Here is a 16,736-nt window from a genome sequence, read left to right as displayed (position 1 = left end):
TATGATTCCTGATAACAAACCCATACCCACGCGCGAACCAAACACCCCCTTAGTTGTATTAAGTTTTTTCTTAGCTGTAACCAGAACTGGTATGTTAATGGTATCGTGTAAACTGACTATGTTTATATTAATACAATAGTACATTTTTGTCTAAAAAAAAACATAGAATACCATAAATTCAAGGGTATAATTGAATTTTCCATAAATATTTGATTAAATTAAATTGTAGTATTCCCGTACAAGGAAGAGAAGAGAATAGGTAGCTAGCAGCCATCCAGACAAACAAGAAGCATATACCAATATACCATAGAAAAAAACACGAAAGGATGCTTTTCTGAAGTGAGAATATCCAAACACACAAGATGAGGGACTGTCATTTGATTCCTGTTTGACCTCAATTGAACGAGTGAGTACCCTTCTCACATTATTTATCAAAACTTATTAATTAGAGAATCAATCATATATTTTAACAATCATTCCAGCATGACATCTTTCTCCTCTCTTTCTATAAAGTCTTCTTCTCTCTTTACTTGTCCCTCTACTTCTCCTTATTCTTCTCCATTCACATTTTCTGTACCTTCGTCTTCTTCTACTTTCCCTTTCCTAAATAATAATAATAAAACCAATTTCTTAAAATCCACAAATATCAGATCTTTGGATTTTAGATTGTTAAAAAAGAAAAGGGTTGTTGGAAATTTTGGAGTTCAAGTTACAAAAATGGCAATAAATGAATTGGACGACAGAAAAGATGAAGAAATTCCCTTTCTTGATGAAACTGAGCCTTCTAAACCTCGTCGTATTGCCCTCTTTGTTGAGCCTTCACCTTTTGCGTTAGTCTTTCTAACTCCCACCTTTTTTTTAAAAAAATATTTTATATTGGTCTTTCTAGTTCATAACTGCTCCCTCCGTCCTATTCATTTGTTTAGCTTTTGATTAAAATAACTCACACAACGAATAAAAAAAGAAGTTAAATAAATGATTTTAATTGTAAAATTTTACAAAGTGAGTTGTTTGTATGATTTTAATTGTAAAATTTTCTCTTGGATCGCAATTGTGGACTTTTATGGAGTCATAGTTGACTTTGATGAATGATCAACCTTGAGAATTTGGTTGCTTACAACTATTCTGATTGTGATCTCCTTTATTCCAAACCCAAAATTGCTGCACCTTTCGTGGTCATGAAAATTACATTCGTTTGGCCATTCTGTGCGCATTGTCTGGCTGAAAGGCAAATGCAAGTTGTAGTAGTCATTTCAGATGGGAGGTGGCTATTCGGGGAATGTTCCCCTCATAGTCTTCTTCGTCCAACTTCTGGCGATTCGCATACTAAATAAATGGCAGATTGTAGAATAAAATTGAAAGACGTTCACTGCAAGTTCCCCTCACATATTCTGAAAAATATAATGAATTCCATCATATGGACGTCTTTGTACTAGTCACGAGAATAATGAGAGATCAGCCATCCAGCTACTGAGTTTTGTGGAGAACAAATTGATCACAAGCTGTCTGATAGTCGCTTCCGAAAGAGAGGGTGACGGACACAAAGGCTTAATTTGTTAGGACGGTTCGTTGGCAAGGACGATTTTGTCATACAATCTCTCTCTATTTTCACCTGAGCTCCTACAAGCATTATAAAATTAACACCTTAAAAGTTGCTATTTCCATCCAAGTATTGCCTCCTTTAGTAAGAGGCCAGATTTTGACATAATGGCAAATTATTATTCCCTCGACTGAATAGTACAATCTTACCCCTTACCATTACCTTACACAAGAGTATGTTATTAAGTAGAGATTGGATATCATGACAATTTCTCCCTTTTATTTTACTAAATATAGCAATGGTTCGGTTCGTTTAGGGACTAACAAGGAAATGGCGACAAAATAAAGGGGATGGAGGTAATATATAATGCAACAACATGGTTTCTACTAAAAATATCAGAAACTCGGGGAATAAAAATACAGTACAAAGCAAGTTACTTGCTTGTCAAAAGAGTGCTTTTTTTTTTCTTTTTTTTTAAAAAAAAAATAAGTGCTCAACTTTCTGCAAAAACCTGCCTTCAATCAATAGAAAGCTTTCATCATACGAAGGGAAGGTCTCGCAACCCTTAAACCATTTCTGCTGCTGAACGGGGGGCGTCAGAGGCAACGACCCACTTGAAGGGGCTGAAGTTCATGCAGAGCTTTTTCATTGTTAAGCCACTTAACAATGATCAGAGAACTACACTATACTTTGCTTTGAATCTGATTTGAGAGTTCCATTTCGTATCCTCTATGGTTTCCTATCACATGACTATTACAAGAATATTGCCCGCATGCTAATTCTCTTAAAACACTAGCTTTAACAATGTTATCTATATAGGATTCAGAACATACTCACTCGTTAATGACTTCAAATGCATTTTTTCGGTCTGTTTCTGGAAACATGATCCACTTTTTGTTTTAACGTGTTCTCAATTCCTTTGATACCTCAACTTGTAGGAGAGCATAAGAATATTAGGGTGATTTGGACTCGGTGTCTTTTTCTATTTGGACAAGAGGCTCTGATGCATATACGGAGCGGAAGACTTAATTGTGGATTCAAGTGAAGCGAGAGATCCAAATGCACTAGGTGCAACCCGACCTGATCGTGCCACTTGAGGCGTTTGGGGTGAAGCGGAAGTCTTTTTTGTTTGGTTTTTGTGTTTATGTTGTGCAAGAATAAAAGGATATTTGTTTCGATTTCTTGTGAAGAGATCGACCCAATGGGATATTTGCTATCACTAGACCTATAGCGATAACAATGGGGAATTACTCGAAAACGCGTCAAGTAATTCGACTTAAACTGCGGAGCACGTCCTTAGTTCAAGGCAAGATTCGAAAGCATCGACTCTTTGAAAAGATTGAAACACAAGTTTCTCTCTCTAAAAGGTTTTTCTTAATTCTTGGATGGTTTACAAATGAGGAGGCTAGGTCCTTTATATAGGGCAAAAGCCTTGGCCTCCAAGCAAGCATTTAATGCTAGTTTGTAAGTTCTAGGATGAATGAACACATAGAACTCACAACCTAGACCCTTTTGTCAACTTTTATTCAACCTAATTTGAAAAATGCTAAAAACTAAATGGGAATTCCTCTCCCCTTGCCGGTGCCACTAGCCTCATGCCTTCACACGGTCTTCACGCCAGTTCCCACGAGTCTCGGGCTTGATTGCGCATATTTCCTTCTCTTTAATTGAGCCCATCCAATTTTATGTGTAAATAATATATTACTTGGACTTGAGATCACTCGGTCTTCTAAATTAAACACGACCTCTTCTATAGGGCTGATTTACGCCTCTTCTTTTGGGGCGGCACATTTGGACCCCACGGTTCTTAGTGCGTTCCCATGCGGGTCTCGTTTTCTTGAGTCGAGATCATGCATATTTCTTGAATTTTTAGGTTCAACAGCTCTTCCACTACTACTCAATTATTCATAAACTTGTCTTTGAATTTTATGATGCGTGGTCGTTTGTTAACCGTCCCGTCATACGCTTCATATTCTCTCCCTTAAAAAGAATTGTCCTCAATTCTTTGCCTCAGTATGCCGGGATCAAAGATGAATATTATAAATCCGAACAAACCCGAACACGTAGTCGAATCTTTGATGCCACCGGGATCAAAACAAATCTGGAAGTTAGATTCAAACTTGATTAAGAACATGAAGCAGTTTACGCACCCCGTTGATCTTTTCTTCAGCTCATCATCTTCAATGTAGTCTTCACGTTTATCCATCTCCGGTGATTTGAATTTGTAATGAGTATTGTAAATCACAACCATTTTGTGCCATCTTTGCTTGTGCTTTACTTTCTTGTGATTTCCTTCCCACCACCTTCCATGCACAATTCTACCAAAATCCAAATAATGGTTGCTCAAAGTAACAAGATTATCATGAGCTTCCATGAGAATTGACTTCAATAAGAAATTAGAGTTCCCACCATGTAGCTTCTCGTCAATGTATTTATCAATTGGTGATTGATACGGTTCTTTCCCTTGGGAATCAAAACTATTGTGATCCGCCCATTTGGCATGTTTCAGATTCAACTTCTGCTTCCTGTTAATGTACTTCAACGATTCATGATCCGATGTAGTATGAAGTGATTCGGACGGGGATAATGACTCCAATGATTAAGAGCTCTCACGATCGCATATAACTCTGTCGTTCGTAGAGTAGTTGAGTTTAGGACCACTCAATTTCTCGGAGAAATAAGCGATGGGCCGCTTTCCTTGTATTAATACGGCTCCAATTACAACACTGCTTGCGTCACATTCCATCTCAAATGGTTGAGTGAAATCCGAGAGTCCCCATAACGGTGCCTCACAAAGTTTTTGAATAATGGTTTCGAACTCCTTTTGAGCGGCTGTGGTCCATACGAAGGTTCCCTTCTTCGTACCCTCGGTGATAGGACTAGTAATGGTAATAAAGTCCCGAATGAACCTCCGGTAGAATGAGGCGAGTCCATGAAATGATTGGACCTCCGTGATGGTCTTAGGAGTAGGCCATGACTTGATTGCTTCAATTTTAGATTGATCGACCGAAACTCCGTCTTTTGAAACCCTGTAGCCAAGAAGGATAACGCTCTCGACCAAGAATGAACACTTCTCCTTTTTACCATAGAGTTGTTGCTCTCGGGGCGTATTGAACACCTCGCGAAAGTGTTTGAAATGATCATCCTTGCTCCGGCTGTAGGTCAAAATGTCATCCAAGTAGACGACAACAAATCTGCTCAAGAAAGGTTTGAGTACCACGTTCATGAGTCGCATAAAAGTACTCGGAGCATTGGTTAATCCGAATGGCATGACGGTCCACTCGTATAACCCATGTCTAGTCTTGAACGCGGTTTTCCACTTATCCCTTTCTCTCATTCGCATTTGGTGATAACCACTCCTCAAGTCCATTTTAGAAAAGGTTTTGGATCCATGTAACTCATCAAGCATGTCGTCAAGCCTTGGGGTAGGAAAACGATACTTGATAGTTATATTGTCCATGGCTCGACTATCAACGCACATTCGCCACGTCCCATCCTTCTTTGGAGCAAATAGAGTAGGGACAGCACATGGACTTATGCTCTCGCGCACATAACCTCGTTCCATCAATTCCTCGATTTGCAATTCCTTTGCCTCCATCGGATTGCATCTATAGGCGGCTTTGTTTGGTAAGGAGGCTCTGGGTAGGAGATCGATTTGGTGTTCTATCCCTCGAGTAGGTGGTAAACCAGCGGGTAGTTCCTCGGAGAAAACATCCTTGAATTCCTCATCCGAGATTCGCACAAGATTAGGATAAGATTAGGATTATCCTGAGTTGCATCGTCATAACTTGTATGATCACCTTCTTCCATGAGAGTTTCATCATAAACTTCTTCCAATTCTTCATCAAAAACAATTGGTAGATTTGGATCAAATAAAGAAGTACCTCTTGTATGAGGTTCATACAAGTTGGAAAATATGTCATCTTCGATCACATCTTTAATTTGATCATCATCACTCAATGGCTCCATAATCTCGCCCTTTTCTCTTTCTTCGAGATTGAACACATCACCCAATCGTTCCTCCTCATCAAACAACTCATCCCGACAAGAAACAACGTCTCTCGAGGTAATCAATCGTTCATTTGGACACGTGCTTTGATAGTGCCCAAACCCCGGACACTTTAGACATCGTACTTTGGAGAGACTTGTTTCCTTAGAAGCGGGCGTTCTTGCCGTGGAGCTAGGGGTGGCAGCCGACTTGGGTTCGCCAACACTATTCGTCGTACTCCCTTGGTTGAGATTGGCGATCTTACGATAAGTCGTACGCGTATAAGTTGCTGGAACATATTTCTTGCGCAACTTGCTTTTAAGAGAATCCCAAGATGATAATTTCTTTTTTCCAGCGCGAGCACGCCTTGCTTTCAAACTCTCGTACCATAGTGAAGCCCCTCCACTAAGTCTTCGAATAGCGTACTTGCAGCATTTCGCGTCATCCAGAACTTTGAAATCAAACATTCGTTCGATTTTCCGTTCTCATTCGAGGTAGTCCTCGGGGTCCGTGCCTCCCGTGAACTCGGGTAGTTCACTCACTTTGAACTCTTCAACGGTTCGTTCTCGTCTAGGCAACCACTTGGAATCGTTTTCTTGTAAATTTTTCAAGGCTCTTTGAAGATTCTCAAGGAAGTTGGGATCGTCGAAGTTCATGTTTGGTAATGATTTTTTTTTTTGAAGTCTCGGATTTCTTTCTTTTTTTTTTTTTTTGATGGTGAACAGTGATTTTTTTTTTTCAATCCGCGCCTTCAAGATCCAATCGATTATACCTCAACTACCTCGTTGAGTTTAACCTTTGAATACCAATCGCGTTGGATATTCAACTACTAATTAATTTGGACTTGCTCAGGACCGTCTTGATTTTTTTTTTGTGGGTGATCAAGAACCGAAGCTCTGATACCACTTGATGCGTATACGGAGCGGAAGACTTAATTGTGGATTCAAGTGACGCGAGAGATCCGAATGCACTAGGTGCAACCCGACCTGATCGTGCCACTTGAGGCGTTTGGGGTGAAGCGGAAGTCTTTTTTGTTTGGTTTTTGTGTTTATGTTGTGTAAGAATAAAAGGATATTTGTTTCGATTTCTTGTGAAGATATCGATCCAATGGGATATTTGCTATCACTAGACCTAGACCTATAGCGATAACAATGGGGAATTACTTGAAAACGCGTCAAGTAATTCGACTTAAACTCCAGAGCACGTCCTTAGTTTAAGGCAAGACTCGAAAGCATCGACTCTTTGAAAAGATTGAAACACAAGTTTCTCTCTCTAAAAGTTTTTTCTTAATTCTTGGATGGTTTACAAATGAGGAGGCTAGGTCCTTTATATAGGACAAAAGCCTTGGCCTCCAAGCAAGCATTTAATGCTAGTTTGTAAGTTCTAGGATGAATGAACACATAGAACTCACAACCTAGACCCTTTTGTCAACTTTTATTCAACCTAGTTTGAAAAATGCTAAAAACTAAATGGGAATTCCTCTCCCCTTGTCGGTGCCACCAGCCTCATGCCTTCACACGGTCTTCACGCCAGTTCCAACGAGTCTCGGGCTTGATTGCGCATATTTCCTTCTCTTTAATTGAGCCCATCCAATTTTATGTGTAAATAATACATTACTTGGGCTTGAGATCACTCGGTCTTCTAAATTAAACACGACCTCTTCTATAGGGTTGATTTACGCCTCTTCTTTTGGGGCGGCACATTTGGACCCCACGGTTCTTAGTGCGTTCCCATGCGGGTCTCGTTTTCTTGAGTCGAGATCATGCATATTTCTTGAATTTTTAGGTTCAACAGCTCTTCCACTACTATTCAATTATTCATAAACTTGTCTTTGAATTTTATGATGCGTGGTTCGTTTGTTAACCGTCCCGTCATACGCTTCAGGCTCTAAACCAAAACTGTTCAAAACCTTTTGCAGAGTACAGTTATCTAACTATCATTAGAAAGTTTACATCTTGAACCTGAATCTGTGCACGAGAATCACGTTATTTTGGTCATTGAGCTAGGAGTTATGGATTCCAAAGTTACCTAGTTGTAGACACTAGACAGCCTATGTTGAAACTTTCAATTAATAATTTGACGTTTAAGTCCTCCGCTATTGCTGTGTCTTGACTTGTGGTATTGTGGTCTGGGATCTCTTAGAATGTGTCATTAGCTAACCACACGATGTTTGTAAATATAACTATTACATCCTTGTGAAAAGAGGTAGGACGGACAAATCGTAAGTCTGCTGACACCAAATTGAAGCTTCCTCCCACCCCTTTGTTTTGGAGTAATTTTACATATTGTGTACCCCAGAAGTAGACCCCGCAGAAGAATTGGCGCTACCTGACTCAAACCCGGTACCGACATGAAATAGGTTTAACCGATCAAGATGACTGAATGACAAATAATGATCGAACGGAAATCGTCTCGCTCACCGGAATAGAACCGAGACGATCTAACCTCATCTTAAACCAAAATGAAAGAAACTAATCTTTTCCAGGTCTACTCAGACCTCAATGAAATTGACAAACTCATGGTAGGGAAGATAAACTTAGCCTATTAGTTGTGTATTAGTTTTCAATTTGCTACAATTCAATATTATATATATATTTCAGAAACCAAGTGACTTCATTGTAATTAAATAAATCTATACAACTTAATTATACTATATAGTTTTTAACCGATAGCACGGTGTCATGGACCCGACCAAGGGACTTCAATGTGAATATTATATAGTTTTGGTTGAAGTATAAATTTAGAGAATATCAAAATATTGTGATTTCCCTTAAAATAAACATGCGCCACTTATATTATTAATTAGTATCATCATATAATTATACAATTATTTAACATACACAAATATAATATAAGTAGGTTATATTTTGGAAACTATTAAAATGTAAATAAATCAAGCTAGATTTCCAAAAGATATAATATTTTATAACTATTTCGATTTGATTTAATGCATATATGTAATATATTTATAAAAATATATAACCTCGTAAAATTGTATGGCTAAATAGTAAAAGTAATTATCTTAGTAGTGAAAATAATTGTACTAACATTGGATATAATAATATGTTAGTAATCACTCATTTGACTATATTAGCAAGGGGAGTAGTGAAAGTAATAGAAACAACAACGGGAGTAATGAAATTATCAATATTCATGCGGCAGTAGTGAAAGTAACAATAATTACGGCGGAAGTAGTAAAGTAACCGTAGTAATAACGAATGTAATAAAAGTAACAATAATAACAACAAAAGAAAGCATTATATGAACAATTAGCTAACTAATCGATTTAAGTAAAATATTAATAGCGGGAGTAGTGAACTTGTCTCATAATTTATTTCATCGCAATTTTAAGATATGACATAGAAAAAATATATTAAAGGTAAATTTATGAGTTATGCAACTTTAAAGTAGTTTTATTTAATTGAAAATAAATTTTAATGGTAAATAAAGGTTGCCCGGGTGTAGCCGGGCACCAATACTTAAGGTACTATTGTGGAATCCTTTTTGTACAAGTCTGATGTATAATACATCTCCTTTAGCATTGCTTTGTTTGAGTAACAGATAAGCTATCACAACATTGTTGCTGCCTTCCTGCTCTGTGACTACTAATCTTGATACAGTCAATTTAGAGCAAAGAAAGGATGTTAGTTGCGTCACATTTCAGCTTGCAATGCAGATATTCGTACTTCGGTTTCTAACATATTGTTTTACAGGTATGTATCTGGATATAAAAATAGGTTTCAAAATTTCATCAAATATCTTCGAGAAATGGGGGATGAGGTATGATCATTATTATCATAATTCATTTGTACCAAAAATAAGAAAATAAATGCATTATTCCAAGATGTTCTTTTGATTTTTGTTTACAAGCAGTGTCCTCTTTTGCTGATGCTCTAGTTTATGTCGTTGAAGCTTGTTAAACCATGTTCTCAACGGTCACTACATGATATTTTGTGGACATTTTGTTTTGGAAATGTGACTATACATTTTTTTTTATCTCTAGCTGTAGTTCAAGAAAAAGTTGTAATATGGTCATCATCCATTATGAGTCACTTGGTATTGGAGTACGTTTCCTTGGTGAATTATGGTAGTTAACTGTTTTTATGTATGCCTGCCTCTTAAAGAATCTTAGTTCTTGTGAAACTGAAGCCGAAATTATGTACACACTATTGAGTTGATCATTTGCCTTTCCAGGTGATGGTTGTTACAACACATGAAGGTGTGCCAGAGGAATTTTATGGAGCAAAATTAATTGGCTCACGAAGGTTTGTACATTGTAATAGTTACATTTTGCCGAATTTGTAGTTACTAATTTCACATTCTAAATAATGATGTATTTTCCTGTAGCTTGTGGTTGAGCTGAATTAGATTGAAGAAACATACAACATCATGATAGACTTCATCCCAAAGAGATTTTATTTTGTATTGTTTAACATGAATCCATGTTTGAAAACATTAAGGAGCAGTAAAATAATGAAAACGTGAAAATAGATAAAAGAAAAATATAGGAAAGCATGATTACAAAAAACGAATGTACAAGTAAAGATCAGAAAGTCATACAAATGTGAATAACTTTTTTTTTTTAAAGAATTCGAAAGTAAATACAAGTAATTAAATGTTAGGAATTTTCTCACTTGTACAGTTGTACCCCTCAACTTTTTCCTATTCTAAGGTATTAGCTAGCTTTTAAGCTACTTTTACCACACAAAGCGTAAGGCTGAAAAGCTATGCTAGGTAGTTATGCCATGTAGGCATGTACTCAGTAGCAATGATCATAATAAGATGTTATATTAGCATATTGCACTTTGGGGGATTTTCCATTCAGTCAATGATGCATTTATTGCTTTTGCAGTTTTCCTTGTCCTTTGTATCGTAAAGTGCCTCTCTCCCTAGCTCTTAGCCCCAGAATAATATCGGAGGTTGCTGCATTTAAGCCTGATATAATTCACGCATCATCCCCAGGAATAATGGTAGGTCTAGGTAGCAGGATTTTGCTGTCGGTGTATATTTGGATACATGGGTGAAAATCTAAAATTCATGGTCATGATTGCAGGTGTTTGGCGCCCTTGCTATCGCAAAAATGTTGAGTGTTCCTATAGTGATGTCATATCATACCCATGTCCCTGTGTAAGTCACATTAATTTTTCTTCATGTATCCGCATCCTATTCATTTGAATAATACAAAGATTGTTGCAGAATTTAGACTACTAAGTGATTGGTTCTTTCTACAGATATATTCCAAGATATACATTTAGTTGGCTAGTGAAACCAATGTGGCTTGTCATAAGTAAGTGCTGGGTTTATGCTGCTCCTATGCCGTTATATAAGTAGCTCTCAGTGTCCCTGTACTTATTTTTGTGCTTATTCTTTTATTCTACGTTTGGCAGAATTTCTTCATCGAGCTGCAGATTTAACTTTGGTACCATCAACTGCAATTGCTAGGGATCTATTAGCAGCAAAGGTAGCAGCAGGTATGAAGAAGAGCTGCAACTTCCGCCTATGAGCATTATTTTATTTTTGGTGTCTGGGGAGCGACAAAGGCAATTATATGCTTACGGGTTTTCTGGCTTCAAACCCATGTGAGCACTGAGCAGTAACAATGTCATTGACTTTACCACCTAAGCTAGTTGACATCTTTGAACTTTAACAACGCTTCACTCTGTAGGTCCATTATACGTCTGTGATCAAGATGTGTTAATGTTTAACCTCCCCCCTCCCACCTTCAAATTATTTGATTATCTAATATTTTTATGTTTATTTTTTTTGTGTTTCTGCAAAACAATAGAGAATCAAATCCGTCTTTGGAACAAAGGAGTAGATTCGGAAAGTTTCCATCCCCGCTTCCGTTCTGACGAAATGAGATGGAAGCTCAGGTGAAATGGATAGGCTCATGTAATATGATTTTCTACTGCAACTCTTATTCAGCTTCTTGAGATATATTCTATTTCTTCTTTGCTTTCAGCAATGGAGAACCTGATAAGCCACTCATTGTGCATGTGGGTCGGTTAGGTGTCGAGAAGAGTTTGGATTTTCTAAAGAGGTATCACTCACTACTTTCATAGTCAGTTCATGAGCTTAATTTGCATGATTACCAAAATAGATTTGTTCTGTAGTTAGCTAAGTAAGCTTTAGAGGGCTTTAGAGAGATTGACCCACTAAAGATACCCATCGTCTATTTTGTCACCTACTGAACCAATCAGAGGAGCTAGAGTCCCTACTGCAGTGTAAAAAAATTTGCACCTTGTCTTTTTGCCCTTCGATTCATATAACTTTCTGAAATGTTAACCTTGTGCCTTACCCTGATCACCTAAACTTCTTGCTATTGATGTAATTTATCTCACAAAGAAGTCACCTCTGATATAAAGTTTCTCTTTCAACAAGATTAGGAGAATTACTTTATTATCGCATTTATCGGGATAGGCTAAGTGGGATGAGATGTGGGAACATGATCGGAAGAGGGAATTTTTGCTTCAGCTTATTTAATAAAAGTGAACGAAAAGGGATTTCTCTATTTCTCTCCCACCTCTTCATTCCTATAAAACCACATTACCCCCACTGCCTCGTAGGTTCCCACATAAGAGGTATGATATAAACAATATTAATCCCACGATCAAATTACAGAGGGTTGCCTATCCACATGACCCATATTGCAGATTGTGTCACTAACTGTATCAATTTTGTTTCTTCACGATACAAGAAGCTCATAAGTTTAGTGAGCCATTCTGAATTTCACACTATATGTCAAAGTTCCAGAATTATTCTTTGGTTGTGGATTTTGATGGAATAAAGCACAATAACTCACTAAACTAGTTGCACTTCATTTTATTGTGAAATAGCATTTTTTTTTTTTTGGCAGCAGTAAAGAAAGAGTTTTACATTATAGTGGTACGGCTCAATAAACCATACCTATAAACTATAACATAAAACACCATAGATCTACTAATAACATAAACTAAAGGTTCGTAACAATTGCATCGGTATACAACGTCGTGTTGATGGCGTACGACGGAAGTCGGAACACGCTCTTCAAACTCACAATCCACCCCAATCTCTAATGGATGAGCAACGCTGGCCAAAGGGAGACACCCATCTTTGCTTGTCTTGATTGATGTAGCTTCAGAGAAATACCTGCAACAAGACCCAAAAAAGGGCTCGGAGATTCATCTCCTTGGATGTGAAAATCTTCCTCAGAAAACCAACGAGCTTCCACAAACTCATTTTTACTCGTCTTAATCAAAACAGCTTCAGAGAAATACCTACAACAAGACCCAAGAAAGCGTCTCGGAGATTCATCTCCCTGCGATACACCTTATCTGGCCACCAACGAGCCCCTAGATCCAACGAGAGAAAACAAAGTGAACTTACGCCTCAAGGACGTAGAAAGAAAAGGCGGAAAGCAGACCACAAAAATAAATCTGACTCCAGAGGAGAGAAAACTCCTACACTTTGTAACACAAACCCCGTTGACCAGAACCCCATAGCCAGGAAAAGCGAGTAAATAGGTGGGAACTAAAGGAGGAAACCACTTGAAATCCCCCCTAATCAAAACCATCTCTGCAGACCGCAAAGAGTTAGACTCAACACAGACCCAATGCAAAGTACCAGTCGTCCTAATTAACCCGTGGATAAGAGGACATGACACCCCAAACCACCAGGAATTTATTAAATGAAAAAGCAAAAAATGCACAAACCACGAATTAAACATGAGTTAAAGATGGATTCCACCGCATCCGACCCGAACCAACAACACAGCCAACACCCGACTCCACCATACCCCACACATCTCAACCAAAAAAAAAAGCCCCAACCACAACCTCAGACACAAAAACAATTGACGGAATTGACGGAGCACCACAAACCTTGACCGATGAAACGGAACAGGCCGAAACCAAGACACCAACAACAACAACACCCGACAACAAACAATACTCCCCAGGACCGCAACTAGATCAACCTTAAGAGACACATATACAGACAAAAACCGGACTTGGACATGGACCAAAACAGGAGGACGGGAAAGGGAACACAAGACCGACCCAAAACCGCGACCACAAAACACAAACAAACAAACAAACAGAGCTAAGCTCATAAACACCAACCGACAAAACACAAGGAAGATTTCTACCGGGGGTGGGGGGAGGGGCGGGGGAAGGGGTGTCCACCCCTGGGTTGCATGCGAAGCTTTTAATGACAGGACAGAGCATTGAAAGAACGGGAAAGACAGGAAAACAAACCAGGAAGGCCACCGAAAAGACCATCGGCCGGTCAAACCAAGTTCCGAACGCCGTCAATAGTCGAGGTCAATCGGAGAGGACGAAGACAGAGGAGAGATGCGATGAATCGCCGGAGATAGGCCTTTGGAGGACCTCATCTCCGGCGATTGGGAAGGGGAGACGGGAAAGGCAGTGCGTGGGCGGAGGATGCGGCGGAGCAGATTAGGGGATTTTGGGGTTTTTTGGGATTTTTTTGGGAAAGTTAGAGAGAGATAGAGGAAGGTAATAATAATTGAGATGATATTCTAAGTTGGGATAGGATCTTTTCTCTATCCCAATTTATTTGGTAGAGTTTCTTTAGTTTTATTTCATTTGATGCAATTCTCGATACAATTTTAATTTTAGATCATATGGAAGTAGTCTCTCTGTGTGTTAACACAAGGATAAGATTGCGAAATCCGACCTTTCCTTGCCTCACAATTTGTGAGAGCCCTTGAGGCACTAAGGTAATCTTGTTGCTATTTCAAAGCTAAATATGTCTGCCCTAACAAGAACATTAGAGTTCTAATCTTAATACGATTTGGGGTCCACTAACATGAATCATCATTTAATACCGTCAATAGCCGGTTGCCCATATCAATTTAGATGAAAAAATTGAAGCAAGGAATAAACAAAAACATGATAAATAGTCGAGCAAAAGCGGCATTCAACCAACTTGGCAATTAGGTATATTTATCAGCATATCATTGGGGCATTATGAAGGGGAGCCTTGGCGCACCGGTTAAGGTGTTGCTTTGTGACCATGAGGTCACGGGTTCAAGTCCTTGGAGCAGCCTCTTGCCAAAATGGCAAGGGAAGGCTGGTCCCTATTACACCCTTGTGGTGGGACCCGTCCCCGGACCCTCGCCTAGCGGGGACGCCATCGTGCACCGTGCTGCCCTTTTTTTTTTTTTTATCATTGGGGCATTATAGTTTTCTATTTTTTTAAGTATCATGATGTGAGAAGGTTTATTATAATGGTTTATCGCCTTTTATGTACTGTGAAGTTACCCTATTCAGAATAGCATATTGCTTGTTATTTTTAGCGCCAGTACATATTATAAAATGACTTAATACATGGACATTTGAATCCTATTCATGTGTTTGAGACGATAAGCTGATCCTAATGTTAGAGCTCAGTTGAGTATATAACCTTGTGCTTTGACATTTGCTCTTTTGAAATATTTTTTTAACGATATGGTGTACTTTTCTTTTATATTGTCCGAATATTTGATAATTTCCTATGGTAATCTAACAGCGTAATGGACCATGTACCTGAAGCAAGGATTGCTTTTATCGGCGACGGCCCCTACAGGTGAGTCATGCTATCAGCATTCTTAATGCCTTATCTGTGACGGCCCCTACAGACTTGCTTCCCTCTTAATTTGTTTCATTTCAATAAATGCATACTAGTATTGCAACATCTAGACTGTTCCCAGTATTGTTGCCAAACATAGTAGTTCTAGGACTCGGGAGTATGAGGATGACCTCTTCCCGTCGGATGGTTTAAACTTACCCAGCGATTCTTCGTTACCACCCACGGGTTGAATCTGTGACTTCAAACTTTTAAGTCTGTAGGTAAGCACCGCACCTAGACATGGAATTAACCTTGTGGTAAAGGTCACGAGTCTCACGACTCACGATCGCTATTAGCAGTAACATGCTACCATGGCACTGTTTTTTTTTTTTTTAATAAATTTCAGTCGTATTAGTCCAGTATCAATTGCAACATTTTTCTGGCGGCTGAGTTTGTTAAATATTTGTCATGTAATGGCCGTATCCGTCAAATATGGGCAATTTTTTAAATGTCCTTCACAGTTGCAAATACCTTTATGTCGAGGCTAGTTCTTCCCCTACCATACCCTCACTTGACATCTGTACCGTCTGCGAAAATGACTCGAATCAATCATCCCTTAGTTTTGTGAGAATTATGATTTGACGGGATTATTTTCCACTTATTCTAGGGCGGAGTTGGAGAAAATCTTTGCTGGAATGCCAGCTGTATTCACGGGGATGTTACTAGGCGATGAGCTCTCGCAAGCATACGCAAGTGGTGACATATTCCTGATGCCCTCGGAATCAGAGACACTTGGACTCGTGGTTCTGGAGGCAATGTCGTCTGGCATTCCAGTCGTGGCTGCTCGCGCTGGAGGGATCCCTGAAATTATATCGGATGAACAAGATGGCAAAACGGGCTTTCTGTTCAACCCAGGAGACCTCGATGACTGCCTTGGCAAATTGAAGCCGCTCTTGCATGACAGTAAATTGCGGGAGACCATTGGTCAAGCTGCACGTGAGGAGACGGAGAAGTATGACTGGAGGGCTGCCACCAGGACGATTCGCAATGAGCAATATAACGCGGCGATTTGGTTTTGGCGGAAGAAAAAGGCAGAGCTTGTTTGGCCTTTCCAATGGATTGCCAAATGGCTGACCAAGTCACCGGAAGTAAGCTACTGATGTATGATCATAAACGCAGCAATATTGTTTGTAAGCATTTGTGGGATTCCAATTCATAGTGATTGATCCCGTTTTGTTGTATTTATTCCGGACCGCATGAGAGGGTTGATGGTCTGTGTATATTTGAATTGCAACTCATTCATTAATTATTTTGAGTGTTCACTGTAATTTTATTTGTAGTTCTTTACACTATTTTTAGAAGATAATGAAAATAGAACACTGTACAAATGTAGCCATGATGAATAAACCAATAAGCTTATGTGGTAAGATCAAATTGCCCCCAAACGTTTGTTCCTACGTGCAAGTAGGTCGCATCACTTTTAAAAGCAAATTAGCCCCAAATTTTTTTCTAATGTGCAATTGAGTCCCCTTATCACTTCCGTCAGTTTTTGTTGTCGGAAAATTGCAAAATATGATTTGACACAGGAAAAAATAATAATCTTATTTTAATTAAAAGAAAAAAGAAATACTCTTTAGTAAGAAAGTGAAGATGAAGCAA

General features: G+C 38.8%; 1 protein-coding gene across 1 annotated transcript; it reads left to right on the top strand.

Annotated features, from left to right (window-relative positions):
• The first annotated feature begins 272 nt into the window (after nt 1-272).
• Nucleotides 273-16,522, top strand: LOC141647795 (sulfoquinovosyl transferase SQD2). Its single transcript, XM_074456126.1, has 11 exons — nt 273-830; nt 9,242-9,308; nt 9,723-9,793; nt 10,381-10,498; nt 10,582-10,655; nt 10,760-10,815; nt 10,916-10,999; nt 11,314-11,401; nt 11,491-11,568; nt 15,039-15,095; nt 15,745-16,522. Exons 1-11 carry the CDS (start codon nt 484-486, stop codon nt 16,235-16,237), a joined length of 1,533 nt encoding a protein of 510 aa, XP_074312227.1. The 5' UTR covers nt 273-483; the 3' UTR covers nt 16,238-16,522.
• Nucleotides 16,523-16,736: the final 214 nt, after the last annotated feature.

This window comes from Silene latifolia, chromosome 3 (genome assembly GCF_048544455.1).
Source record: "Silene latifolia isolate original U9 population chromosome 3, ASM4854445v1, whole genome shotgun sequence".
Taxonomy (NCBI): Eukaryota; Viridiplantae; Streptophyta; class Magnoliopsida; order Caryophyllales; family Caryophyllaceae; genus Silene; species Silene latifolia.
The sequence above is the reverse complement of the archived record's forward strand: the minus strand, read 5'-3'. Positions and strand labels throughout refer to the sequence as shown.